The following is a 25,187-nucleotide window of genomic DNA, read 5'->3' on the forward strand; positions in this document are numbered from 1 at the left end:
TCTGATAAATCAGGTTATTCACGAACTCAATATCAACTTCTTATGCAAGCTAACTACACACCCGGAAGTTCGACCGCGATGTGGACTATCAGTTGCTGCAGTAGATCTAAGTCGATGCATGTACAGCTGCCAAGAATCAAGTCACATTCCCGCCCGAGCAGCAGGATTCGGATCAACCCTAACCATCCCATTCCATCCATCCCTTATCCAACCCCTGGCACCGACTCTCATCGTGCCCTCATCCAGCTTCAATTCTCTCACGATCCTTCTTACATCTTCATCCCTCCTTGCTATCTCTTCACGTTCCGCATCTCGTTTACCCAGCAGACTCCAAGTCTCCCTTAATATCGGAGACCGCTGGATCGATGCTCGTGCGAGAGAAGTCAGTCGTAAGGTGGATGTGGTGTTCGATACGATCGATGCTAGTGTACTCGAGGATACTGGAGTGGGAGATAACGGGAGGAAGGTGTAAACTAGAGGGAAGGATAGAAGGAAGATTGATCGGAGAGTGTGAATTATAGAAGCGAGCTGGAATCGTGTATTAGCTTTACTGCTCTATTTTACGTCCTCCATACAAGCCAACACAGCCAGTGATAATAATTATTGCAATATGAATGACAGTCACGCAAGTGTTCTGGTATTGAGTGTTTATGTAACTCACATGTAGGGCATCACCTTCTACAACCCTCAAATCCCATCCCCACTTTATCCCTCCTTCCACCATAGCTGCAACCACCAAAATCCATCCAAACGTATTTCTCCATGTCTCCGCTCTTTGAGGAGCTTCAGGTCCGGCTATCCACTTCCAAGCCATTCCACCTAAAAGTGTCGCTTCAAGAAGGTACCAGCTCAATATATTGGGAAGGGAATATATCAAGTAATCGGTAGGCGTCTGACACCATACACATTCCGATATTGGTTCATGTCCAAATTTGAAATACAATATCCTGTTATCCATGATTTTCAATCTGGTCATCAACAACTCCAGCAGTGGATGTACTTGCCGCGTAAGCGGATTGTACTCGGAACCAAGCAGGGCATATCGTATTTGTGAATTTGATATTGATATAGGAAGATTGTTATTTACGAACAAATCGTATGGAGGTAGGACGAGGTGCTTGAGGATCCACAATGTATGTACACCAAGGATCAACTTGAGCGTCAAAGGTCTGGGCGGACGGACTGGTCTGGGTGTTGAAGAGAGTGCTCTGGGCCGGAAGAGGTTGATAAGTCGGGGTAGGAGGGATGGGCCGAAGATTATCAAGAGGAGGGTTAGAGGAGCTTGGAACGACCCAAGAGTCGACAAGATGGACATGGTCGATACCTCACAAGCTATCGCCTACTGTTCGGTGGTTCCTGCTCTTCGTGGAGTTGGGCAGAAGGAGTTGTGAGATTGAATAAGATTAGAGAGAAATAGAGCGATCCTATGACCAAGTGCTCGAGTTGAACAACCTCCACTTTCGCCTTCTCGAAAACATCGTTGATCTTTCTCCTTCTCTTCACCCTTACTTATACATATCACATCAATTGCTACATCGCTTCTTAAGCTAGACATTACTGTGATAGAATTATGGTATCAACGACGGAAAAGCCGGATGAAGCTACGTTGAATGCAATCAGGCAGAGGCTGATGGAAACGGGAGATTGGGATCGGTAAGTGTTTCGTGGATTCTCAGTATCCAATCGTTCCCAATCATAGGGCTCTAAGCTTTTATGAGATACATGTATCTGAAATGCACTCTCAAGACTTGATTGAATCTGATCAGAAGCTAATCAAGTCTTTTCGTTCTTGTAGAATACAGAAATTATTGAGAAACCAATTAGAAGAAAACGGCTGGGTGGACGATCTCAAAGATTTAGCTAAAGGTGTGTGGACGAGTCTCTCATCTTCCCCTACCACTCGCAGGAAGTCAGCCTGTAAACCCGATGATCAATGCTCATATCGCTACGTATAGAACGAGCTCGAGCACAGGAAACGCCGAATCTAGAAAACCTCATCAAGGAGATAAGCGAGACTGCTCGAGGTGAGTTATGAAGTATCTTTTTTATCGTACGCTTTTCACTCATACATCCTCGCTGTTATTTCGGCAATTCTCAGGTATGATCAGTGAGAATACGAAAAGGGATGTCGCTCAGGAGATCGAGGCTGTCTTAGATAGAGAAGTAGATCATGCTTAGAATGATGTAGGACCAAATTTGCTCGTAAGTCGCTCAATAATCCCAATCAGCAGGGATTTCATAGTGTGAATCGCATGTACTGAGTCAACATGATTTCAATATACATTAGGATGATAGGCATGTAGACGTAGAAGCGATGGATCGATTGCTTCCAAATCATGTTGTATGCATATGTGTGTATGTTCTTCGTCATTCAACGGGGTATTCGCTGGGATGCCTGGTAAAATGTGTTCTTTCACATACGGGATGCAATCTCTAACAACCGAAGATTGGTCGTTCACGATCCTTGAGGGGTGCCTTCGAGCAAATTCCAGCACCAATCGAAGCATGTCATGGCATCTCGACTTAGGAGAGCCAACAAAGGATGTTGAACCCCTACATGAGGTGTAGATGGTGAAGATGTGGAGCCGAAGTGAAAGGCAAGAGGAACTCACTGGAGGTCTAGGCAATGACTAACTCATGAATGAAAGGTAAGAAGAACCCACTGGAGGTCTGTCTTTACATGTCGCAGCCGATATCCTTTGAATTAAGGAAGAAGGACATGAGAGGTCTCTTGCCGTTCGTCGAAAGAGATACAAAAGGGATTGCAGTACTGCTTTTTCCCAGGAGAATTCACTTACTTACTTACTGTAAATTCAGTTTCACAGATCACTAGCGTTTGAACTGTCATTCTATTTCAATATCAATATTCAGGATGTCCTCAGACAATGAGCAGTACGATGAGACCATGAGGAACTTGGCTGCAGCCATGCGGGCTCAAGACCCCAGTGCTCATTCTAGAGGATCCGGCCGTACTGCCCGACAAAGGAGACGAGATGCTGAACGTCGAGACGAGCAATCGAAACAAGCGATCTATAGCGCTACGAAATACACGCATGATATGAAAAGACAAACCGAAGCTGAGCGACAGACTAATCAAGATGCTCAAGACGCTGGTGCAACCAATGTGGGAGCTCCTCAAAATGCCGAGGATGCAGAAAGTTGGGCAGGGGATAGTACGACTCTTGCCGGAACAGAGACTCCTCCCTCTGAGGATGAAGACGGGTCAAACACACCATTAGAAGGCTCTGTTCTATCATCGGAGACTGGACCCATTTCTGAAGTTGGATCTCACGCTGGAACAGGGGCAACGCCTCCCTATTCTGAAGACTCAAACACACTTTTTGAAGGATTCGCTCAACGACATGACCATGGGTCCGAATCTGGTCCTGACGCTGGGTTCCTACAAGGTCCTGGAACTCACAGATACAACATCGATGGTAACAACTATCGCATCGGGCGTATCGTAAGTTTCTTTCACATAACCATATTCAACATCATGCAGTCCAAATGATTAGAATAGCTAGCTAATTGGTGCATTCTTTCAATAACCAGGCTGATAGCGCTCAAGTCACCCGAATTGACCACGCTTTGGACGGTGCAACACAGATCAACAAATTCTTCGGACGTCCACGAGCTACCGCACCTTCTGGAAGGACTGCTCAGGGACGCGCACCGGCCAATAGCACTACAATGCCTCACCGAACTACCAACTCCCGACCGTCGGAGCCTTCGGCTGCACCGGATACATCTTTTCATAGAGTATTTGGCCAAGCGTTGAGGAGCCGGACTGAACAGCTCCTGGCAGATAGGGGAGCTCAACAGTCTGATAGAGATACGTATGATACCGAACACATCGTGAGTCAACGTTGATCTGCTGATACCCATGTTGAGCTCGTGGACGGTCATATCTGATGTCCTGACGTACTCATGTAGGGTGGCGATGCTATAGTCCAAATGAGAACTCGTAATGGAGAAACTGGAGTATTCTGGGGCAGTGGTGATCACACAGCTGATCAGGTTCCAAGTCAACCCGGAACGGCTACTCAGCCACGTGGCGATACCGGTATGACTGGTGGTTTGTCCGGTCCCACGGCCAGGGGCAATTATCGAGCACCTGAAGCAGAAGAGGGCAGCGATAATGGCGCGTAAAGGCTCGTGTCCATACCGGATGCTACCAGCTGCTTCAGCTTCATGACAATACGGCCGTGTGACGAGAATGTCGTTTGCCCTGTCATTGCACATCTACATGAATATCGTGTTAATGGAATTTGGCCCTCAGAGACCGAATCATGCTTGGGACATTACGTTTTAGCACTACGCTCGCGAAGCGTCGTTGTTCTAGCTTGATGTCCTGCCCGGACCTGTATGGTATCTAACAAGCTGAGCTACTTCCAGTGAAGGAGTCTCCTTCCCTTGTGACTTTTGATGTGATGCAAGCGACAGCCATTCTGTTGATACTTGTCTGGCCACCAGTGCTACTACTTGGCTTACAATCGCCGCTCGCAACTGAAGCCCATTGCTCAATACGTGGGAGCCAGACTCCAAAGTAGACCAACTTACGTCCTTTCAAATTAGCTTCACAGTGTCTTACATGTATGATCCTGTCGGTTTCAAAAGAGCCTTTGACGACGTCCAGTCGCCCCCATCACGGGAAGTCAGGTCGATTTCGTGTGAGCGATTGCATCACCCAAGAACTCATGACTTCTTTTCACCTCGTCTTCAACGGTCTGACCCGTGTCTGAAGCATGATTTGACCACTGACTTGATATTATAATTTACCAGTGCGCAATTTTTGCCAGTCGAGTTGTGGGACTACAGTAATTTGCACATAGCTTGACACTTCCATGGACTTTGCTGTCTGCATTTGTTTGTTCAGAAGCAGTTCACTCCTTAATGGGAAGGCAATTCAAAGGATGTCAGTGAAAAAGTGGCTCATGATGACATCGTTCAGAATTTTGCCCAGAATCTGATCACACCTTCTATAGGTGAGAAGCTAGTGTCTGATGATGTCATACCCGGTCTTCTCGGCCAAACGTTCTGGGACGGCTTCATCAGCCTTGGGAGTCTCTGCCACGTCTGACCCTACAAAAGATAGAGAAGGAGAATGAACAAGCTCGAAGGTTCCTGAAGATGATACCTTCACCGCTTCAAGAGCTCTGACTCCTGGCTCTTTCCCGGGAATCGATGGTGAGACCGCAGAATGCGCTGGACGAAATCGCTGGTACTGCCACTCTGCCTTCTATCCCGATGGATTCGGAGCTGAGAAGGGTGGATGAGAAAAAGTCTAGTCGTTCGTTCAAGGCTTTTGAAATCATTCAGAGGGAAGAGAATAAAGGATTGATGGTATTGCCCCACAAGTCGAATCCGTTAGATGTGCAGTGTAGTATTATCACTGTTGAAGCGACGAGTGAAGTAAGGTTCTTTGTGGCAGGAAATGCTCCTGTCTTATCGATGTGCGTTTCTATTGGCAATCCCTATGAGAGGCATGGCGATTGGCCTTCATCACACTCCCTTTTAGATTCCAGACGATACGCATCCTCAATACATCATATCTTACAGAGGTTCTCTATTCTCTAAATGGAAGGCTGTTTCTCACTAAGGATCAATCAGCACAAGTCAAGGTCGAGTCGTCCTTACGCCACCCTTCTTGACTTCTTCTAGCTCACCTCTCTGGCTCATTAGGACCCCTTAAAGGATTCACATCAATGAGAAGATAACAAAGGTGGCAGGCAATCTCAAAACCTTACCTTCGAAAATCCGGTGGACTCAGACTCTGTGAAGACAACTTGTCCTGAGAATTGCTCGTCCGCAAGGTATATAAGTGGTAAAGATACATATCCAGTATTTCCAGTTCACTATCCCTCAATATCCATTTTCTCCTCTGGTGGGGCACCGCTGAAAACATAAAAGTACACTCGAATATAGAAAGGGTGCATGAGAATATGCGTCGGGTCAAACGCAATATGGCAAGTATCGGTGGAGGAGGAAGAGGCAGAGGCGGAAATCGCACTCCCGCCTCTCGAACTGTCCGATCAACAACGAGAGATGTGAGTTAAGCGGAAGTGGTAGTGGCGAAACATCAATATGACATCGTGTCTCGTATTAATTTAACTGTATCCCTACTGACTACTTTTGAGTGTGTGTGTGTGGATATATGACAGGACAACAGTGAGGTACACACATACGAAACCACCAATACCTCTACTTTCCGACCAAATGGTAATGCAATGAAAGCTCTTTCCCTGGAACCGAATTTGGAAGCTTCCCCGATTTCCCGCAAGGAGGATTTGGCGAGTTTGGGAGTTTCCCCGATATGCCGCCCATGCCGCCCATGCCGCCCATGCCATCCATGCCGACATTCCATTTTACACAAATGGACGATCTCATGGCTCAGTTTGGTGGCCCGGAAGGTTTCGGAGCGTTTGGGCTATTTGATGATGAATCGGATGATATGACCGTCCCAAGAGGTGGTAGTGGCGCTTCCCTATCTCATCAATCTCAACCTGCTCAGGGTAAACACCATGAGGACAAGACCATGGATGATAATACCAAATCTGACTCTGCTGTGAGTAGATCCAGCGATCTCTGGAACCTATTGATGACTTTTTTTTGGTCGAATAGACCGCCAGCGACGTTGCTGAAGGTACGCGATCAAGCAACTTGAGTCCTGAAAGGGGGGCCAAATCGTCAGAGCAAGGTTCCGCTTCTGTTACTGCTACGACTCAGGCCTCAAAATCAGGCCACTCTTTGCAACCTACAGTCGAAGACAATCCCGAAGACTGGGAGGTAGTATGATGAAGGGATTGTCATGCTTGGACTCAGTACATTTGGGACTTGTTTACTCTCATCAACCGACACAGCTCAATGCATCTCTCTACTGTTGATATATCCTCCTTACTATTACTATGTGCATCATCTGTACAATGTTCTCTTCATCGTATAATTTGAGAGGCAAAGCAGCTTACATGTATCTCTGAGCCGTGAGCGCAAACGTAGTATCACCCATTGGGCCTCTCCATTGTCAGAAATGCCCATGAGCTTAAAAAGCAAAGAAAGAACCTTGGTGAGTTCTGTCATACCGGAGACAGTATGATCGAAAACAGCAGTAGGCGCGTAAGTCATCGAGTCTATCCCCAGATATGACCAAGAGTCTTGGTGAATGGCAAGACAATACGGTATCGAAGCGAGTGGAACTTGAGAGACCTCTCATCTCCTGTGTTCTTACCTTGAGGCCAGAAGACCCGAAGTACTGGGGTTACTTCGATGGGTGCCAGCGAGGCGGTGGATTAAGGTACAGTACAAAAGTACAGTACCTCACTTGTACAGTATTTCTGAGAGATCTGAGCTTCTCAAAAGACAGCATAACCAAGGGGCGAGAACTCATGCTCTGTGAATGTGGTGGAGCCATCTCTCATAGTATTCGCTAGGGAGCCTTCGATTGCATTATGTCACTGTATTCTAGAGTAGTCTGATAGTACGACCGAAATCCATCTTGCACAAGCTCCTACCGAATGTCGAAGGCGAAGCGGAGGATGCTCTGATATCTGATGATTCTGTGTAATATAAAAGGTCATTGGAAATGTCACTCTTTGATACATAGATCACAGACCACAATCGACTTACAGTACTAGATATCATATCATTCCTCATGAATCTGATTATTTTTTTTATTTCCCTGTTTGATCTTTAGACAACAAGCTACAGCAGATATATTGACAGTACAGCAACATGCCCCTTTCATCCAAAGCGGTACTCAACGGTGTACTGAAACAAAAAGATACCCTTACCCTGCACGAACTCTCAAGATTAGACCTACAAGCCGAAGGGTTTAATTTTGGTGGTGAAGGGATAAGTCACTGGAGCATGAAAAGTAAAAATACTACTGGAGATAAAGATGTCAATATGATTGAGAAAGAAGAAGGTTCCAGTAGACCATCACACTATGAAGGTGCAAGAAGAGCTGATGAATATTGGTTCCAGACCAAAGGGGTGAAGTTGGGCGAAGTTGAGGATGAAGTCAACTTGTCGTCGACTCCGACTCAAACGTCCGCCACTGCCACCGCCCCGGGTGGCGGGTCTATCAAAGTGACTAGCGCTCGATCACTCTGGGCGACAATCCCTTCAGGACGTCAACAATCCCTAAAAGAAAGGTGGACTGCCAATTCGGCTGACACAAGATAAGAGCGGTCTTATCTGGTCATCGTTTTACATTGACTTACAGTACCGAGAATTGATATTTGATGTGATTGTACAAATCGTTATCAATAACTTACTGAGTACATATGCATCTATCTAATAATCAATATCTATTCAATGATGTTAGTGAGTTTCATTGAATGAGATCACGGTTATTACGACACATCCATCGTGAAATAGGCTGCATCGGTTCACTGTATAAAGCCAAAATATAGTTACAAAACCTAAACCTCACTATAAAATCCCATATAAACGTCTTGATCAGCTACGGCTCGACAGATTATAACGCATCAACCCTACCCACTCCACACCTATACCTGCTTCTTTCGCTCATGTATAATACATATAATCCTGCTTAATGTCTATATTACAAGATAAATTTCGTAAGTCTATTGCTCTCGTGTTCAGATATGAGGATGTACCGGTATGACTCACTGAGACCACTCGATCTTACTAATATCTATACCTTCCTGTACCATCTCCCATAATGGACTCATATCTCTGAGCCTATTCACCACACTGACGATCCTGGCGATCACCAAGTCGATCTCAGCTTCAGTGGTGAATCGTCCGATACCGAATCGAAGAGACGAGTGAGCCATATCCTCTGCTGCACCCAAGGCTCGGAGAACATAGGATGGTTCGAGAGAGGCCGAAGTACAGGCTGAACCGGATGAGAGGGCGATATCCTGTACGACGTTATCCAGATCAGCTGAAGTACTTAGGGGAGTGGATAAATGCGTGAAAGTATGAGGTATAAAACCGTAAATATGGCTTGGAATGCGTAATGATAGGATTTAACTGAAAGAGAAGTGTGTACCCACCTTCAAAGCCATCAAGAGCGACTCTCCTTCGACATAAGCGAACGACAGATTGACACAACCAGGGTATCCACTCGCATCACCATTCCGTACTATATGATCCACCTGAGAGGTGATACCATTGATCAACCTATCCGACAACTCCTTGACCCTGGCGTGATCCAACTTCATCTCATTCTTGGCAATTCTACAAGCTTCTCCTAATCCAACGACCAACGGAGCAGGGACCGTACCGGATCTTAAACCTCGTTCTTGTCCACCACCATGGATGAGAGGTTCTAACCTTACTCTTGGTCTTCGTCGTACGTAAGCCGCACCGACACCTTTGGGTCCATATATCTTATGTCCCGATATAGACATCGCATCAATTCCCATAGCCTCTACGTCAATTTCAATCTTCCCCACTGCCTGAGCGGCATCGGTGTGGAATAATGCCCTTTGAGTTTTGTTTTCCTTGGCATACTCTTTGAGTGTATCTGAAATTTGCTTTAAAGGTTGGATGACTCCGATCTCGTTGTTAACTGCCATAATCGAAACGAGGGACGTGTCAGGTCGGAGAGCCGCTTTCAGGTCGTTCAAGGAGATTAGACCGTTGGGTAAGACTGGAAGATAGGTAACTTCGAATCCTTGAGTTGAGAGGTATCGACATGAATCGAGTACACATTTATGTTCCTACATACACCCAAACACTTCGATTAGCCTGAGGATCTTGAAATGAAAAGGCGAATCAAGATGTCCACTCACAGTTTGTGTAGTGATGATATGCTTTCTCTTCCCTTGATGGAATTTGGCAATACCCTTGATCAACATGTTATTACTCTCCGTCGCACCTGATGTGAAGACGATATCCTTCTCCTGAGCCCCTACTAGACTAGCAACATGTTGTCTAGCTTCATCTACCGCAGCCTCGGCTTCCCACCCGTAAGCATGTGTCCTCGAATGGGGATTACCGTACTGTTCAGTGAAAAGTGGTAACATCTTGTCTAACACCCTAGGATCCATCGGGGTGGTAGCTTGCATATCCAAATATATAGGTCGTCCAGTAGATTTGGCATTTCCTCCTGTCTTGGTCTCTACGGGATTGAGCTTGAATCCGAACATCTCTACAATGAAATATATTAGTCGCCACACCATTTTTAAATTGGGTTGTTACACACCTTTACCACCCTCAGTGCTATTTGCCACGACGTCCCCACCGTCCAATTCTCCTGGATCCTCCCTTACATGCTCGGGAGTGACATTCGAAACGCTAGCTCGGACTGGTTCGGTGGGGGTCACGAGTGTCCTCCTTGAGATCCGATTGACGATGGACGAAGTGGAGGTGGATGATATAGATCGGAGCTTCGATGTGCGCAATAAAGGTCGTATAGGATTCATCGTGAGAAGTATTATTCAGCTTGTTGGCTGAATCAATCTTTTGATTGTCGAGAATGATAAGACTTTCAGTGATGAAATAGAAGACAAATAGACGATAACCTCAATTCTGTATTTTAAATGTCGATTCGGATGAATGTGTGATCCTTTTTTCAGTGAGTAATCATAATCAGATTAAATCTCAGTGGGCCATCACCCATCAACCCACCCACCCATGCTCACCCTCGGCAATCGACATCAGGCCGTGGCATTATTCCTCAAAATCATTTTATCACTTTTCTCCAGAACACCATCACGGTGACCGCCGCCGCCTATCTCCGTTGACAGACAGACATGGCCATGCCTTACATAATCAAATGACCGTGAACAACGTTTTTTGGTTTGTGAACATGATATGAAACGCGCTTTGACCATCGTGATACCCTGAAAAGTCATCTATCGTGACGTGCCTGTGAACAACAAAAAGCAACAAAAGCAAAAGCAAACCCACCAAGAAAAAGAAAAGCAGACACGGGTCGAGACGTGCAAAAGCGCAACGACATGAGCAATGGAAATGAGGGTAACGACGGGGGAATGCATCTTTAGCATTGTTTGTCCTAGGGGATGTTAATTAGTCTAACAATTTGTCACACCTAGCATCCTCATCAACAACATTGATTTGTTCGAATCCGACAAACATTCTATAACACCTTTGAAAGGTAACATCATCATCATCATCATCATCATCGCTTGATATAAACCACTGGTTGGCATCCATCCACCTTACACACACCCGCATCGCCTGGTTTCAGTCCTAGTCCCCTCAAAACACCCATACACATTCCTTACCTACAATCCGAAACACACATCACGACGAGGGTGATCCAAGCGTCAGATTAAAACGACGCACGTCCCTTTTACTGCTCCTCCAGACGACGCTTCAGTCAACCCTCAACCCTCCCTCACGCCTTCTATTGTTCACTAGCTCAACCTCTGTCTCCTATCATCTTTCTCCCTCTTCTCATCATCATCATCACCACCATCGACTACGAACAGACTCATTAACGATTAATATCGCTTCGACAAAAACCACACGCTCTTTTCAATCAACGACTTGTCTTTACGTTCTATAATTCGACTGGCTCGAGTCGAAACCTCTTTCAACTTCACGACCCACGACCCTTCCCCCAACGGCTCGAGGCCTTCCAAAACATACGCACATAACCCAAGATGGACGTTTCTCATCTCGCTCATCTGATTAGACGATCAAGATCCAGGTCATTCGCTGCCGGACCTGTAGGACATGCGAACATCGTTGTGAAATCACCCAACGATAGTGGGGTAGTATTGGAGAAGAAAGCGGCAGGAGAGTACGGTCATGTCACCGCTCCAACTTCCACTGCCGGTGCTGTGAGTGGACATTCATACTACAGAGCCTAGAAAGATGAGCGAAGCTAACCCGGTTTGCGATTGGGTATAGGCCACTCGTACAGTTGGTAAAGCCGCACAGATCACCAGTACACAAAGGCAGGCCGCTCAAGCTGCTACGATAGGAACGACTAGAAGTTCTGTCTCTAGCATAGCCGCCAAAGCTGGTACATCAGATGGATCAGCCAAAGCCACTTTGGCATTGAGTTCTGCTAAGAGCACCATCGCTCAGTCTGTAAGTGATCGCATTGATCTATCAACAGTGAGAAATATATTGATCTCAATTCCGCTGCAGTCTTCCGCTGCTTCCTCCACAACTTCCACATCGACGTCCTCATCTACTTCCACCTCCACGTCTACCTCATCGTCCTCATCCACTACTCCCTCTTCAACTAGTACGAGAACCTCGACCACGACCAGGTCTTCCAGTACCGTCCATTCGACTTCCACCTCCGCTGTAAGGGCTTTGACATCTTCGACCACCAGTTCGTCTCTACCATCCTCCACTCTCAACGCCGCTAAAACCAGTTCCTCTTCTTCCGGCATGTCCACCGGCTCTGTCGTTGGTGTAGCATTAGGAGCAATATTTGGAGTAGTAGTTATCGGTAGTTTCGTCGGATGGCTTTATCGAAAATACACTGCTCGAGCGTATTCCTCCAAATCACCTTGGTCGAAGATCGACGACGATATCACTCCATACCCTCCACCAAATGAGAAATACAGTGATCAACCTGCCGACGATATCTATGGTGGTGCAGCTGCGCCGGTAATTGGGTCCAGACGTGCTTTGGCTCTGGCAAGGGAAAACGCATATGACGGTTCACTTAGACCAGATTCAGAAATGTATGATAGAGATAGCAATCATGCTGGATTCGGAGCTGGTGGTTTGGCGATGGGAATGGCTGCTTCACCTAGTTATGGATACGATGCACAAGGAAGACCTTACAATCCTCAACCTGGAGCGACACCCATGTCATACGGATACGAAGATCAGTATACCCCATACTATGATTCATCTCCTCAATCTGCGGATCACAGACAACTTGTCGGTCCCAATGCTCATCCTTACGCCATGTCTATGCCCACTGCTATGCCGATGGGTCGACCAGCCGCTCCTTCGACAGCAGCTGAATTTGCCTTAGCAGAAGATTACGCCGACGAACCGCTCACACCCGGCTTAGCATATACCGGGGACGAGCCTAGAACACCAACCTCTCAAATCGGTACGGCTTTCGCTCCTCCTGCTAATGGTTCAAACTACAATCAGAATCGAAGTCGGGTTTCTCTCATACCTCAGGCACCTAGAGTGATGTCACCTACGGAATCATTGACTGTTCACGATACCGTGCCCGCGCCTCACCTTGCACCTCCTCCGCCGGTAGCTTCAGCCTCCTCTAGTCATATCCCCTTACCTGCTTTTGCGCCCCTCTCACCACTCATGGACGATTTCACCTTCAAGAGACAATCTCAGCCTTTGGCGATGTACGAGGATGAAAAGACCGCTCAGAAGAGGATGTACACTGAAGTAGCTACTACGGCGGGTATTGTCGAGCCTACTACACCTTGTTCCGCTGGTCCAAGTCCTGACCCTCAATTGAACGAATCTACCACATCGACTACATCAAGTTTCTCTGCTCCCCAGGCCAATACTTCTACGGAAACAATGAGATTACCTGAAGTTACCGTAAACCCACCTGAACCATACGTGCATGGTCAACCTTTATCGCCATTGAAGGAAGTTCCCACGCCTTTATCGACAGCCTCCACCGGTGAACCATTGTTAAACCCATTTGATTTACCTTTACCTACTCGAAATCCTGGTTCTTCCAGTTTGAGTGCACCGCCATACAGCGCAACAAGTAGTTCAGGAGCTACTGGATACCCATCTGCGATCCCCTCTGCTGCTTATCCACCGCCCAGTCATGGAGGGATGAGCGTGCCGGGAAGTGTGACTGATTCGCCCCGATGGGTGAATGACACTTCCTCGACATCTAGGGGAAGGACTGTTAGTGTGTATGAGGAAGATGATGCGTATGGAGGTATTTAGGTGATACACTCAAAGTTGTGTATAGGTACAGTATGATGGACAATTACAGAGAGATGGGTCAGGGGAAGTGGAATGCAAGAAAGTTATGTACAGGTGCTGCGCACTTGATTCTTCTATAGTCTAGTTTATGCTATACTTCTTGGTAGTTTTTTTGCTTGCTTGTGTTTGCTTTTTGATAATGGAATACAGAAGATGGATGCTTTTCTAGTGGAAATGAAAATGCAACATGCTTGATGAATCCTATCTCGGTATCTACCTCGTCTTGAATCGAACACTCGTGAGCATGAGCAGCTTCATCACGACGATGATCAGAGATAGCAAGAAGGTGGATGATATGATTGAAAAGAGAGAAGATTTTAGTTCCGAAGGGATTGCACCGATTAATGAATGATTAAACTCGCCCTGAAATCAGTCTGTCACTTCGCAGAAACAATCTTGGCTAGAAATTTTGGGAGAGCTTGATTCATCTGCAAATAGATAACACATTCTTCGCATATACATTCCACTCATCTACGCCTTTCACGACCGAATCGAATCAGTGTCAGGATCATCATGTCATCACCTAAAGGGTTCAAATATGTTATCGAACATATGGAAGAGGACGATGAGAATACAAAGGCATTACCTGAATGGGTGAAATTGGAGTGAGTGGTATAATCTCAATTGGAATGTGGTTTCCACATATATACTTCACAGAGCTTCGCTTGAGTCACAATACGAGAAGTGGTCGTTAGATCATGGGCTTCTGAGAAGATAAATATCTTGACTGATTGATTGGTCACTGACAATTCGATGATCTGTTTCAGATACTCCCACATGCTCCAACTCGTCGGTCCATCCTCCACCGTCCACTTCACATCCCTTTCCTCCTCTTCCATTCCCCCACTTACCACTCACCTCTCAGCTCCTATTCCCACATCATCCAAGGAAGACCCCTCCATCCATCTAGTCTCTACATCCAAGGGTCATCCAACCACACTACCAATCTTACAACTCCTCCCCACGCTCAATCCTCCAATTTCCAAAAATCGAGTATGTCTTCTAGACCCAAAAGCCCCCAAGGCACTTTGTCCAGAAGATAAAGAAGTATTTGACGTATTTTTATATGGAGGTATATTAGGTGATGATCCTCCAAGAGATAGGACGTCGGAATTGAGGAAATTGGGTTTTGAAGGTAGACATCTAGGTGAAAAACAGATGACTACTGATACGGCTGTTGGGGTAACTAAGATAGTGGTAGAAGATGGAGGTGAGTGAAAAGTATAGGTCGGAAGGTAATAACATGTTACATAGCTGATTGTATACTATATTATCCATCACAGTACCACTCGATAAAATACCTTATACCGTGAGTTTTAACCTCCATCCCACACCACACCCCATAATGCAAAATAGTTAAAATGATAAAATTGTAGGATTTCCCAACTATCACTTTCAACAAATACGAATCTATCGAAATGCCGTTTAGTGAGTGCGGCAAGCCTGAGTGATACCTTAGATATACGTATGATGTGGTGAATAATGATGATGTACTGATGGTATCTTCCTCCCTACCTACAGGATATGTCGTAAACGAAGAAGGTGAACCAATCTTACCTCCAGGTATGAAAGAGCATTTGAAAGCGGATTTGAACAGAACTCTCGATGACTTCTAGGTATATAATATTCGAACATGTATACTTGGATATTATACACAATACATGATAGATCATTCGAAATACTATGGACAGCGTGAACGACAGAAGACCAACTACTAAGATACTCAACTTCGTTTTGACGAACGACTACCTTCAAATCATGCACCGACTTTCTCGCTAAATCATTTATAAATTCAGCACAATCAGTGTATGTCATCATTCGATCATGATATGAGAATAAACTCACGAGATCCATTTTTCCCATTCTTCTTTACCCCACGAAGAACTTACTGAGTCGTCTTTGAGACCGTCGAGAAGCGCTGTGGGCTGTGGTCCAATAACGGAATTCAGCCCTGGTTTTTTTGTTCGATGTCAATCATAGGGCAAGGTGACCTACCGTAACATGAACTCCATTTTGACGTCCCACTTTAACTATGATCCCATGATATTTAGAATCAGTTGGTAATTTTCAATCATATGGGCGAAGGGAAGGGTGACTTCTATACTCACCAAGATACTTTATATCGTCTGTGGCTTCCGTACCTCCATTGGGACTACCTTTATTTTCCAACTTATCTCTGATCTCACCGAACAATTTGGATTTAGGTCCTTCCACTTTATGTTTCTTCTCTAAGAGATCGGTAGCAAGGTGAGTCAACTTGTCTCGAGCTTCGGAGGGTGTGATGGTCGCTGAAGGTTGATTGAAATATTCGGTTTGAGTTTCGAATATCTGGTGTATAAGTTCAAAATATCAGCTTCAAGCTTCATCATGTAGCGGATGAGTCCGATCAGGGAAGATACAATAGACAACCCAGATATCTTACTTACCGCTGTGAGGTAATCCCAGAAGAGATCCGGGTAGAGTCTACCAAATACGATCAAAGCTTCTATGTGGAATGGGCCGTAATAGTGGCTATACCACAATGACAATCAGCATATACTATTTTTATTGCATTCACTAGCACTCACAATGGTTGAGGATAGAGCCTGGCGACCACACTCAATTTACCTTCGTATTTACCTCCTTTCTTGATCAGTGGGAGGACGTTTGTCGTGAGTGATCTGGTGATTTTGGCAGAGTACGGACAGAGTGGGTCGAGGTAGCTGGTCAAGCAATAACAGTCAGCTGGGTCCACTCTCGGAATTCATTATCATCTGTTGGCCAGCTGGGCAATCTCGCTCACATGTCGAGGATCTGTCCACCTGTACCTTGACGGAGGAATGAGAGGGATCTGGGGAGGGACATGATGATGTGTATGTATTTGTAGTCGTAGTTCAGTATGAATTTGCTGATCAGTAGTGAGCTTGCGTGTCGCTGGGTGACGATACGCAGATAGTATGATGACACGAATGTATCCAGGTTGAATGACTGTTGGTGCAATGCAGTAACACCAGTATTAGTCAGAGGTGTGCGTGATCACTGATGATCTCATCACTGAATCAAATCGTTGGAATGATGGTCTGTCACGTGGCATTTCTGGTTTTGATTTCGGAGATTGGCCGAGATGATCCACTACATATATGTATGCACACGGTACACTCCCTCTTGGCATAACTTAAGATTGACCCATGACAGATGATCATCGTCTCCATTGGTCACTGATCATCTCATAACACATCTCATAACACATCTCTTCTCAGACAGCTCGATCTTCCATCTTATACTCCCATAACATTAGCAATGCTAGACCAAATCCCTTCAGAGATCATATCCCGGATATCCTACCATCTATCCCTCTCCCACTGCGAACCCTCATCTACATTCCAGGATATACCCCCTCTTAATTTGCTATTATCATGTCGGACGATCAACCAGGCCATATCGCCATCGACCAATTCGAGGCTGTATGGTAAGCTGTTCAGAGCGCTATTCGATGTCGAAGCTCCAGAGAGGAGATTTCAGACCGGCTCTTCATCATCAAAATCGACCCAGAAGAAGAAAAAAAAGAAGCGGAAAATCAGTAGAGCAGTCGATGGAGAGGACGATGAATCATATGGAGATAAGCTGAAAGCTCAAGAATTGGCGAAAGAGCTGAAAAAGAGGGTGGAATGTTTAGGACGATTGAAGGAGATGGTGGATGTAAGAGATGTCACGGATATTGAAGAAGAAGATTTATGGATAGTATATCTCATGTTGATCGAGAATGGTAAGTCGTCGTCAAGGAGACGATACTTTACCCTGCTCACAACCAATTCATATTGATTTTCATTCCTGATCTCGTACCTTTTCAGACGGCAAGAATATCAAGCATCTCATAGGACCACAAGCGACCGTCAACCTGCTTACTTTCTTGGAATTATACCACGATCAACATTTCTTGGCTGCTGCCGTCGAACCTGGATACCCAGCTGAAACGGTGGGGAGGTCGTTGGCAATGTGGATAGCATGGCTGGTCGGTGGATCAGGTGAGCTGTTGTGCGATAATCAATTCTACCAAATCTTCATGAGTAAGGCATAATTGTATCTTTGCTAAATTCCTGTGTAGGCCCACCCGACGAAACCCCCGAACAGCGTGAAGAGAGGATGTTCGTCCTTCGTCCCTATGTCTTTGCAGCACAGCAATACCCTCTATACTTCGCTCCATGGGTTTTACCCGACTTACCTCTATCCCACTCATCACCCACTACCATAAATTCCATCGAGCTCGACAATCATGTCAACCTGAATCCATTTATCGCTGATCTGACCCCCAAATCTCGTTCGGTGGTGATAGAGCATTTCGGAAGGAGCGTATCTCTCTGTCCGCCTTTCTTAGCTCATGCAGCGATACTACGATTCTTCTATAGACGCTTAGGGGAAGATGGAGATTTGGATTCGGACACGGAGTCAACTATGGATATAGATATGGTCGCTTCCCCTTTTATGGCGTTACAGAACCAACATCAAGGTGCCGTAGGAGTTAGAGTCAACGATTTAGTCGATGGTATCATGCCCGGTACACAAGGCATAATCTTATCAAACCCTGCTTCCAGAGCACCCACTCGACCTACCTCCCCTACACTCCCACATGGATTCAACCCCCAAAATGGATTCTTAGTTGGGAATTCCAAAATCCACGATCTGGATTTCTTAAGGTTGAAATCATGTTATGATCCATATCATACCAAGGGATTAAAATCGACCAATTGGAGGAATAGCTGGGAAGGCTGTTGGGAAGGTACTTTTTCGTTTTTCGATTTCGATGCGTTTAGAGAGATGTTAGCTGGACATTCTCGGGCTTTGTACGAGGGGCCGTACGGTGAACAAGCTCAGGTATGGAGATTGACGGAAACGTATGTAAGGAAAGAAGGCTGGGTCAAGAAAGTCGTAGAACAAGATGAAGATGAATATCTTGATTCTGAAGAAGAAGAAGAAGAAGAAGAAGAAGAAGTAAAAGGATTACCATTAAATGGACCTATAGTCAATGCTGGATTCCCTCCCACGGAAGCACCCAATACGTACAGTAATCTTGCGTCGGCTACCGCAGAGGCTGAAACGCTAAGACAGACTATCCAGCAGCAGATAGAAGCTATAAAAGGGTATGAGATTGTCCCACCCGAGGAACTTGAGGATATGTTAGATCTAAATGAGGAAGAACAAGAGGAAGCTGGTTTGGAGATGTTATTGAGCGGGACGGGACATAGTGCATGGGGGAAATTCATCTTGAAAGGAAGAGTAAGGAATTGGGATGGGATGGCTAGTTTGGTTAAAGAATATGCTGTGAGTAGTATTCTGACTGATCAGCAAATATTGGAAAATATGATACTCTCTTGAACTGTATGGTCAGACACTGACCCTATACTCGTTTCGAATATAGCCCGACTCAAGAGGTAAATGGATATACCGCGGCTACGTCCTAGCTGGTGATATTTTTGTTGGAAGATGGAGAGATACATATACACCCGAAACTTTCGTAGGGTATGAAGGTACTTTTATATTGAACAGGAGGTGATTGTGGGGTACTCAATGATGATTGTTCTTTGATGCGTATAGATCTCGATCAGAGGAGGCAAGATATGACACAATGCAAAATGTTGTATGATGAAAGTACTATGAATTCTAGCACTAAGACAATTCCTTCATCTGCAACATAAGGAATCGATTAATATACATCTTAATATAGTATCCAATCATGAATGTATCTACCTATCCTTATCATTCGATACTGTACTAATCTACTGATCAATCGTCATACCCCCTCCCCCACCACCGACCCTAACATTCATCCTCTCAACCAACCTTCCGGTATTATCCTTTACCACCTGATCCATCTCATCCTTCAACACTTTACAAGCTTCCGTACCCAGCTCTAACATCTCCTGAAACCTATCTAGATGTAATCTCGTTTCCATCTGAGCTAGCGTTATCTTACCAGAATTCGTCAACGAAGCCAAAATCAAATTCGGTAAATCGTTTTCTTCGATGTATGATAAATCCAATAATGGTTGAGTGAGATGTAAACCTATTGATACGGAACAGACGTAATCTGTGATTGATATACCAGCTGATATCAATGAGAGAGTGGTGGCATTTATAGCTGTTGGAAGAATACCTAGTATATGTATGATAATTGAATCAACACGAGCTTGCTTGTTGAAAGAGAGATATTCGCTCACCTCCATCTGCTGATAGGACTTGCACATTTATGAATATTTCACTTCTGGGATACAGGTGGGTCATTATGACAGGTTCGAATGTCTGTCTTATCGATGCTCCAATCTCTTGTAGACGTCTACCGATGAACTGATCAGTATGTCATTCAAAACCTACAACACAGAACTCACTTATCACCTCTTATCCTCTTACCTCCCCCTCCTTGAGCCCAGGGTACAACCCCAACTTCAACGTTGATAATGGCCTTATCATGACTGGCCGTGCTCCTCGATTTGGGTTCTCGGGGTCCGAATACAGATACCTGTACGGTCGTCAGACCCTGTGTAACAGTCGAACTTCCCTCGGCTGTTGGATGGGTATCGAGTTGGAAGGATGTCGAACGTAGTTCGTATGGTCGTCGCGCATCGTGTCGTAGTCCTACATACAGCGGTAAGAATTGTTCAGACCTGGTTCGGTGCTGGTCTGATGGGTGTAGAAGGGAAAGGTGACTCACCTCCATCATTTAGTATTTCTATCCTAGATGAGGACATGGTTTGGTTCAGTCTATTTGCAAATCGTCCTGGACGAGTATCGATGAATGAATATCTGTTCTGTCTGCTTTCTGATACAAGCTCAAGTCTTGCTGGGTCTTGAGAGTTATTAAAGGTCGTTCTATATTGCGTTTGTTCTGATGGATCGTTGTGCACTGCGACACTCGAGAAAATCAACGTTGAGACTTGAGCCCATCGACAAAGTGAAAGGGAAAGTGAAAGTATTTGTGGAGGTCTGATCTGATCGAGCCATGAAATGGTGCACTCATATAAGTTATCCTGCTACTGCTATCCGGTCAGGGCCGATCCTATACCACCTGGAATGACGAGCACGAGCATCCACCTCACAGTCAGAGACAATTCAGCTACATACTACTGGTATCACTGTCGTCTATCTTGATATCTTGTGAGACCTGATTTCCCTCCCATTCTGTATCGTATTGATTCTCAGAGCCAGTATAGGAAGGGAACAGTCGGTCAAGGTCCATCGCACTTTACCGTCGATCACACCATATTCATTCGCCCTTTCACCAAATCCATCACGCCAAGCCTTTCCATTCACTCAAATGATCAGGATCATCCAACATGCCTCATCGTGAACCTACATTCACAGACAGACATCTACATCACCATCACCACAATCACCACCATCATCACAGGAAGGATGCGGCATCATTATCACGAAGAAGATCGAAAGATCAAAGCTCGACCACACCCACGAACGGACACGGGACTGTGACGGAAGAACCTGAACCTCTGGCTGGGGGTAGTATGGACGTTCATGTGAGGGTACATAATTCGGAGCAGTTCTGGCATGGTAAGTAGCTTACGTCAATACCGCTTTGGATCTGTACTTCCCCTGTGTTGTAGTATAAGACATCTCCAAGATCCGAAGGAACGGTCGCATGACTGTGTTGTCGCTCAAGTTGGGTCCGTACAGTACACAGCTAACATCTTTTCCAAATATTAACAGAACTCGAATTGATAGCCAACATACCCGACTCACCCACGCTAGCCCAACTAGACGGTACTTTACGGATGTTTGTGACTTTCTGTGCAGCTTACCATGGTGAGTATATTGCTCTCTCTGATCTCTCAGTGCCATCTCATGAATCCCGCGGCTCATTGGTCTTGTACTGATCGTGAAGAGTGGAAAGCTGATTCTCGTATTCTTAAAACTATCAGACAAATACGTCACGTCTCCTTCTGACATTCGACACGCTATCGAGCTAATCCTAGATTCCGAGTTGTTCACATTTCACTATGAAAGGATGGTGGGGATTATCATGGTGGATGCTCAAGAAGTAAGTCCACTGTATGGAACATGTTCTCTGAGCGTCCACACGCCGAAGCTGACGTATCCTTCGCACCCCCCTTAGAATACAAACCCTCATGATCTGTACATACTGTATCATATCATATTTTACTACGGTCAGAAACACCCCAGTCTGTTTAGATCACATAGGAAATGGAGGAAACTCTTACCTACTTTGGGTGAAGTGGTGGGACTGGAGATTGATGAGGTGAGTTTCCCACGTTTCCAATCCTTGAGAACATCTGAGACAGTCATTGGGTTGTTTCTTTACTTGTTCGTCACTCGGCTGATACTCGGTGATGGTTAGCAAAACTTCGTCCTAGGTCTTCCTCCCATCGAAGCCAGATTACGACTCCCAGCGACTCACCTAATGTACGAAGTATGTCGAGTACAGAAACTTACCTCGGAGGAATTATCCCAATTCGACGATACATTTATCGACCATTTGTTCGATCTGGTCGAACTCACTCGGGATCTCCAGGACGAAAGGCTGAATTATGCTGTTATCAAATTGATCGTGGCTTTGAATGAACAATTCATGGTGGCTACTTTACCCCCTAAAAGTCACCCTCACCCGACCTCAAATAGTACCCCGATCGATACAGGTGGAGAAGGCAACGGTAATGATTCCGTCAAGGTATTCGATGAACCGAAAACATCCAATCAGCTGTTACTGTCCCCAGAATCGATTAGTAATCCGACTTTCCCCAATAATACCAGGAATCACCATCGTGCGAGATCAGGTACCACTATATCCTCGGCGTACCACCATGATCATTCGGAAGAAGCGAAGAAGAATAACAGGGTGTTGGTGGTGTTGATGAGGAGGTTGGGAAGTAGTAAGACTTTTGGCGAGAATATGATTTTCATGCTGAATAGAGCGGGTGAGTCATTCAATTATGCTGCTAACCATTCATCTCGGGGAAATCTCACGAAAGAAAGATCTAGCTAAAACTGCTTTTCTTCTGCATGTCTCAGAAAACACTCCAGACGACCTATGCATGCAGTTACTCATCCTCAAAATACTGTATCTCCTGTTCACTACTCCTGGTACGCAAGAATACTTCTTCACCAATGACTTGCGAGTACTGCTGGATGTGTTCATAAGGGAATTGGTGGATTTACCAGAAGAGTGTGAAGCTGTGAGTGCTAGCGGATTGATTGACCTCGACGATGATATCAGCTAATATATGATAACCTGCTGTAGCTTCGTCATACATATCTTCGAGTTCTTTATCCTCTTCTGAATCACACTCAGCTACGCTCCGATCCATACAAACGACCTCAAATCAAATTAGTCTTGAACTCGCTGATCGCCAACAACCACATCAAAGAAGTCAACGCGACTACCACTAGATTAGTTGAGCGATGTATGAGCGAACAAAGGAAGCTGGAGCGTAGTCATAGGTGAGTGATAGTATGCATCTTTTTATTGAGACCATCAGCTGATAAAGTGATTTCTGTCTCAGCGCTGAAAATGTTCGTAATGCTGTTCGTCAAGAATCAACTTCATCGACTATATCTCTCGACTCCCTTCAAACCGCTTTACCTCCCAGTTGTACGAGTAAAAATAATACATCTATATACACCTCTCGCGATCCCGTTCGGCAATCTTCCTTGAACGATATATCAGCTTCGTTGACTACAACAGGTAAAGATCGACCGTCATCTCAGGCATCCACATATGATCGATCGGACGCTGCTACTCCGCCTCCTCCCGGTGCAGGAGCACCATCGTCACCTGGTAAAAGCGGGTTCATGAGGAGGAAACCACCTTTACCACCTAAACATCGTAAATTCTCTAACGCATCTTGGACAAGTTTCGATTCTGATAAAGAAGACCCCCAAGGGGTAATATCTTCATCACCACTTTCGACCAGTGGGATATTACCTGACAAGGAGAAGAACATCAAGATACCACCGCCTATCATTGAAATCAATCATGTACCGATTCAACAAGAATCTGCTGATACAGAAAAACAGAGGGAGAGGGAACAGCCGGTGAAAAATGGTTGGATCACTTTTTCTGCGTGAAACGACAGGTCTACTCGATGAGGCTGGGAGATGATGAAAAAGGTTTTATTCGAGTCGATAATTTTTCAATGACAAATGCCTTAAATCTTGGTATTAAGAAGTATCCCTTGTATCGTGTACATATGTAAGTTTGTATGTTTGTCAGTTCAGTAATAATCATTATCATAATTTGTAATGTGGCAATAAAGAAACACAATATGACTATTACATTACAAGGCCGACTGAGAATCACAGCTGTGATGTTTTCCGGCAGACGTGCGATCGCTACTTCGCTACTGGTGCTACGAAGTTGTAGGCCTGGGAATACCCCTCATAAAGAGCGGGACTGCCAGGTATACGAGTACACGAATCATAGCTACAGTACTATCAGGGAGAAAAATTGAGAGTCATATCCATACGTACCGATATTGCTACCTATCCCTTCTCCACTTCGTTGGACCTGGCATTAGTCTTGCTGCCACACATCCAGTATCATTTTGGTACCTCGACTTGGCTTCGTTCGGTATATGCTGTCACTAGACACAATACCATATAACCAGTAAGTCCTCATAAGATATTGTTCCGATTGAACGCGGCAGTCTGAGCCGACAGAAAATGAGTGCTGCAGCATCGTGCGCAGAAGAAAGTCCGTGGTGGCCCCATTGATCTGAAGGGACTTCAATTGAACATGCATGTCCGTTCTTTGTAATCTGTACATACAGATCATGTCATGGACACTCCTATCAAGATTCGAGTGAAAAAGCGACGAACGATACTCCTAAGTGTCGGGGGAGCAACATCCTAGCTACAAAGTGTCCGGGAAAGAGCCCAAGAAAAATCCGCCGACTCAGCAAGAGCGCACCAAAGCGGCATTTCCCTTCCGCCACCTATACACTTCAAATTGGATCTCACAAGGGGTCTTGTACTCACCACAACTCCTTACATAGGAAGGAAACACCGTAACCATTTGGCCGTGACGCCTTGTGACCGTTAGTGGATATCAATACCAAAAAGTATATAACCCTCACCAAATTTCGGTCAATTGTTGGTAAAAAAGCCGGCGTGGCCAAATGGTTACGGCGTTTCCTTCCTAAAACTGGGTTTTCGAACCCGTATTTGGACCAGGTGAAGATTGTAATGTGCTCACTATGATCTACACGTATATCAAATGGAAATCAGGGATGCATTATTGGCTACATATTCAGTGATAGACGACATGTTGTGTAAAGGCGTAAACTATGCTAAGACGTGAT

The 25,187-nt window shown here is 45.3% G+C and overlaps 13 protein-coding genes across 13 annotated transcripts; 9 read left to right on the forward strand and 4 right to left on the reverse strand.

Moving 5' to 3' along the window:
* Positions 1 to 141: 141 nt before the first annotated feature.
* On the reverse strand, positions 142 to 1,315 carry I203_107599 (uncharacterized protein; the record flags this gene model as incomplete). Its single annotated transcript, XM_019145673.1, has 2 exons — positions 142 to 528; positions 662 to 1,315. The coding sequence occupies 2 exons, from the start codon at positions 1,313 to 1,315 to the stop codon at positions 142 to 144; spliced, it is 1,041 nt and encodes a 346-aa protein (XP_019005492.1).
* A 255-nt stretch (positions 1,316 to 1,570) lies between these two features.
* I203_107600 (transcription and mRNA export factor SUS1) lies at positions 1,571 to 2,178 on the forward strand (the record flags this gene model as incomplete). Its single annotated transcript, XM_019145674.1, has 4 exons — positions 1,571 to 1,653; positions 1,796 to 1,866; positions 1,956 to 2,024; positions 2,099 to 2,178. 4 exons carry the CDS (start codon positions 1,571 to 1,573, stop codon positions 2,176 to 2,178), a joined length of 303 nt encoding a protein of 100 aa, XP_019005493.1.
* Positions 2,179 to 2,872: 694 nt separating this feature from the next.
* I203_107601 (uncharacterized protein) lies at positions 2,873 to 4,149 on the forward strand (the record flags this gene model as incomplete). The annotated part of the gene is made up of 3 exons (XM_019145675.1): positions 2,873 to 3,463; positions 3,553 to 3,855; positions 3,934 to 4,149. The coding sequence occupies 3 exons, from the start codon at positions 2,873 to 2,875 to the stop codon at positions 4,147 to 4,149; spliced, it is 1,110 nt and encodes a 369-aa protein (XP_019005494.1).
* A 1,035-nt stretch (positions 4,150 to 5,184) lies between these two features.
* Positions 5,185 to 5,577, forward strand: I203_107602 (uncharacterized protein; the record flags this gene model as incomplete). Its single annotated transcript, XM_019145676.1, has 1 exon — positions 5,185 to 5,577. One exon carries the CDS (start codon positions 5,185 to 5,187, stop codon positions 5,575 to 5,577), a length of 393 nt encoding a protein of 130 aa, XP_019005495.1.
* Positions 5,578 to 5,963: 386 nt separating this feature from the next.
* On the forward strand, positions 5,964 to 6,795 carry I203_107603 (uncharacterized protein; the record flags this gene model as incomplete). Its single annotated transcript, XM_019145677.2, has 3 exons — positions 5,964 to 6,047; positions 6,395 to 6,565; positions 6,622 to 6,795. 3 exons carry the CDS (start codon positions 5,964 to 5,966, stop codon positions 6,793 to 6,795), a joined length of 429 nt encoding a protein of 142 aa, XP_019005496.2.
* Positions 6,796 to 7,728: 933 nt separating this feature from the next.
* Positions 7,729 to 8,181, forward strand: I203_107604 (uncharacterized protein; the record flags this gene model as incomplete). Its single annotated transcript, XM_019145678.1, has 1 exon — positions 7,729 to 8,181. The coding sequence occupies one exon, from the start codon at positions 7,729 to 7,731 to the stop codon at positions 8,179 to 8,181; it is 453 nt and encodes a 150-aa protein (XP_019005497.1).
* A 446-nt stretch (positions 8,182 to 8,627) lies between these two features.
* Positions 8,628 to 10,394, reverse strand: I203_107605 (cysteine desulfurase IscS; the record flags this gene model as incomplete). The annotated part of the gene is made up of 4 exons (XM_019145679.1): positions 8,628 to 8,885; positions 9,021 to 9,689; positions 9,762 to 10,120; positions 10,175 to 10,394. 4 exons carry the CDS (start codon positions 10,392 to 10,394, stop codon positions 8,628 to 8,630), a joined length of 1,506 nt encoding a protein of 501 aa, XP_019005498.1.
* Positions 10,395 to 11,600: 1,206 nt separating this feature from the next.
* Positions 11,601 to 13,845, forward strand: I203_107606 (uncharacterized protein; the record flags this gene model as incomplete). The annotated part of the gene is made up of 3 exons (XM_019145680.1): positions 11,601 to 11,780; positions 11,851 to 12,033; positions 12,094 to 13,845. 3 exons carry the CDS (start codon positions 11,601 to 11,603, stop codon positions 13,843 to 13,845), a joined length of 2,115 nt encoding a protein of 704 aa, XP_019005499.1.
* Positions 13,846 to 14,397: 552 nt separating this feature from the next.
* On the forward strand, positions 14,398 to 15,500 carry I203_107607 (uncharacterized protein; the record flags this gene model as incomplete). Its single annotated transcript, XM_019145681.1, has 5 exons — positions 14,398 to 14,489; positions 14,652 to 15,094; positions 15,168 to 15,193; positions 15,261 to 15,312; positions 15,406 to 15,500. 5 exons carry the CDS (start codon positions 14,398 to 14,400, stop codon positions 15,498 to 15,500), a joined length of 708 nt encoding a protein of 235 aa, XP_019005500.1.
* Positions 15,501 to 15,725: 225 nt separating this feature from the next.
* I203_107608 (uncharacterized protein) lies at positions 15,726 to 16,728 on the reverse strand (the record flags this gene model as incomplete). The annotated part of the gene is made up of 6 exons (XM_019145682.2): positions 15,726 to 15,809; positions 15,880 to 15,914; positions 15,993 to 16,212; positions 16,311 to 16,395; positions 16,452 to 16,586; positions 16,667 to 16,728. 6 exons carry the CDS (start codon positions 16,726 to 16,728, stop codon positions 15,726 to 15,728), a joined length of 621 nt encoding a protein of 206 aa, XP_019005501.2.
* A 435-nt stretch (positions 16,729 to 17,163) lies between these two features.
* On the forward strand, positions 17,164 to 19,414 carry I203_107609 (uncharacterized protein; the record flags this gene model as incomplete). Its single annotated transcript, XM_019145683.1, has 4 exons — positions 17,164 to 17,629; positions 17,715 to 17,888; positions 17,969 to 19,182; positions 19,280 to 19,414. The coding sequence occupies 4 exons, from the start codon at positions 17,164 to 17,166 to the stop codon at positions 19,412 to 19,414; spliced, it is 1,989 nt and encodes a 662-aa protein (XP_019005502.1).
* A 223-nt stretch (positions 19,415 to 19,637) lies between these two features.
* I203_107610 (uncharacterized protein) lies at positions 19,638 to 20,606 on the reverse strand (the record flags this gene model as incomplete). Its single annotated transcript, XM_019145684.1, has 4 exons — positions 19,638 to 20,014; positions 20,079 to 20,194; positions 20,247 to 20,493; positions 20,570 to 20,606. 4 exons carry the CDS (start codon positions 20,604 to 20,606, stop codon positions 19,638 to 19,640), a joined length of 777 nt encoding a protein of 258 aa, XP_019005503.1.
* A 585-nt stretch (positions 20,607 to 21,191) lies between these two features.
* Positions 21,192 to 23,955, forward strand: I203_107611 (uncharacterized protein; the record flags this gene model as incomplete). Its single annotated transcript, XM_065518227.1, has 8 exons — positions 21,192 to 21,423; positions 21,580 to 21,675; positions 21,792 to 21,910; positions 21,986 to 22,129; positions 22,229 to 22,805; positions 22,900 to 23,063; positions 23,129 to 23,328; positions 23,391 to 23,955. 8 exons carry the CDS (start codon positions 21,192 to 21,194, stop codon positions 23,953 to 23,955), a joined length of 2,097 nt encoding a protein of 698 aa, XP_065372957.1.
* Between the last annotated feature and the right edge of the window lie 1,232 nt (positions 23,956 to 25,187).

Source organism: Kwoniella mangroviensis, chromosome 2 (genome assembly GCF_000507465.2).
Source record: "Kwoniella mangroviensis CBS 8507 chromosome 2, whole genome shotgun sequence".
NCBI lineage: Eukaryota > Fungi > Basidiomycota > Tremellomycetes > Tremellales > Cryptococcaceae > Kwoniella > Kwoniella mangrovensis.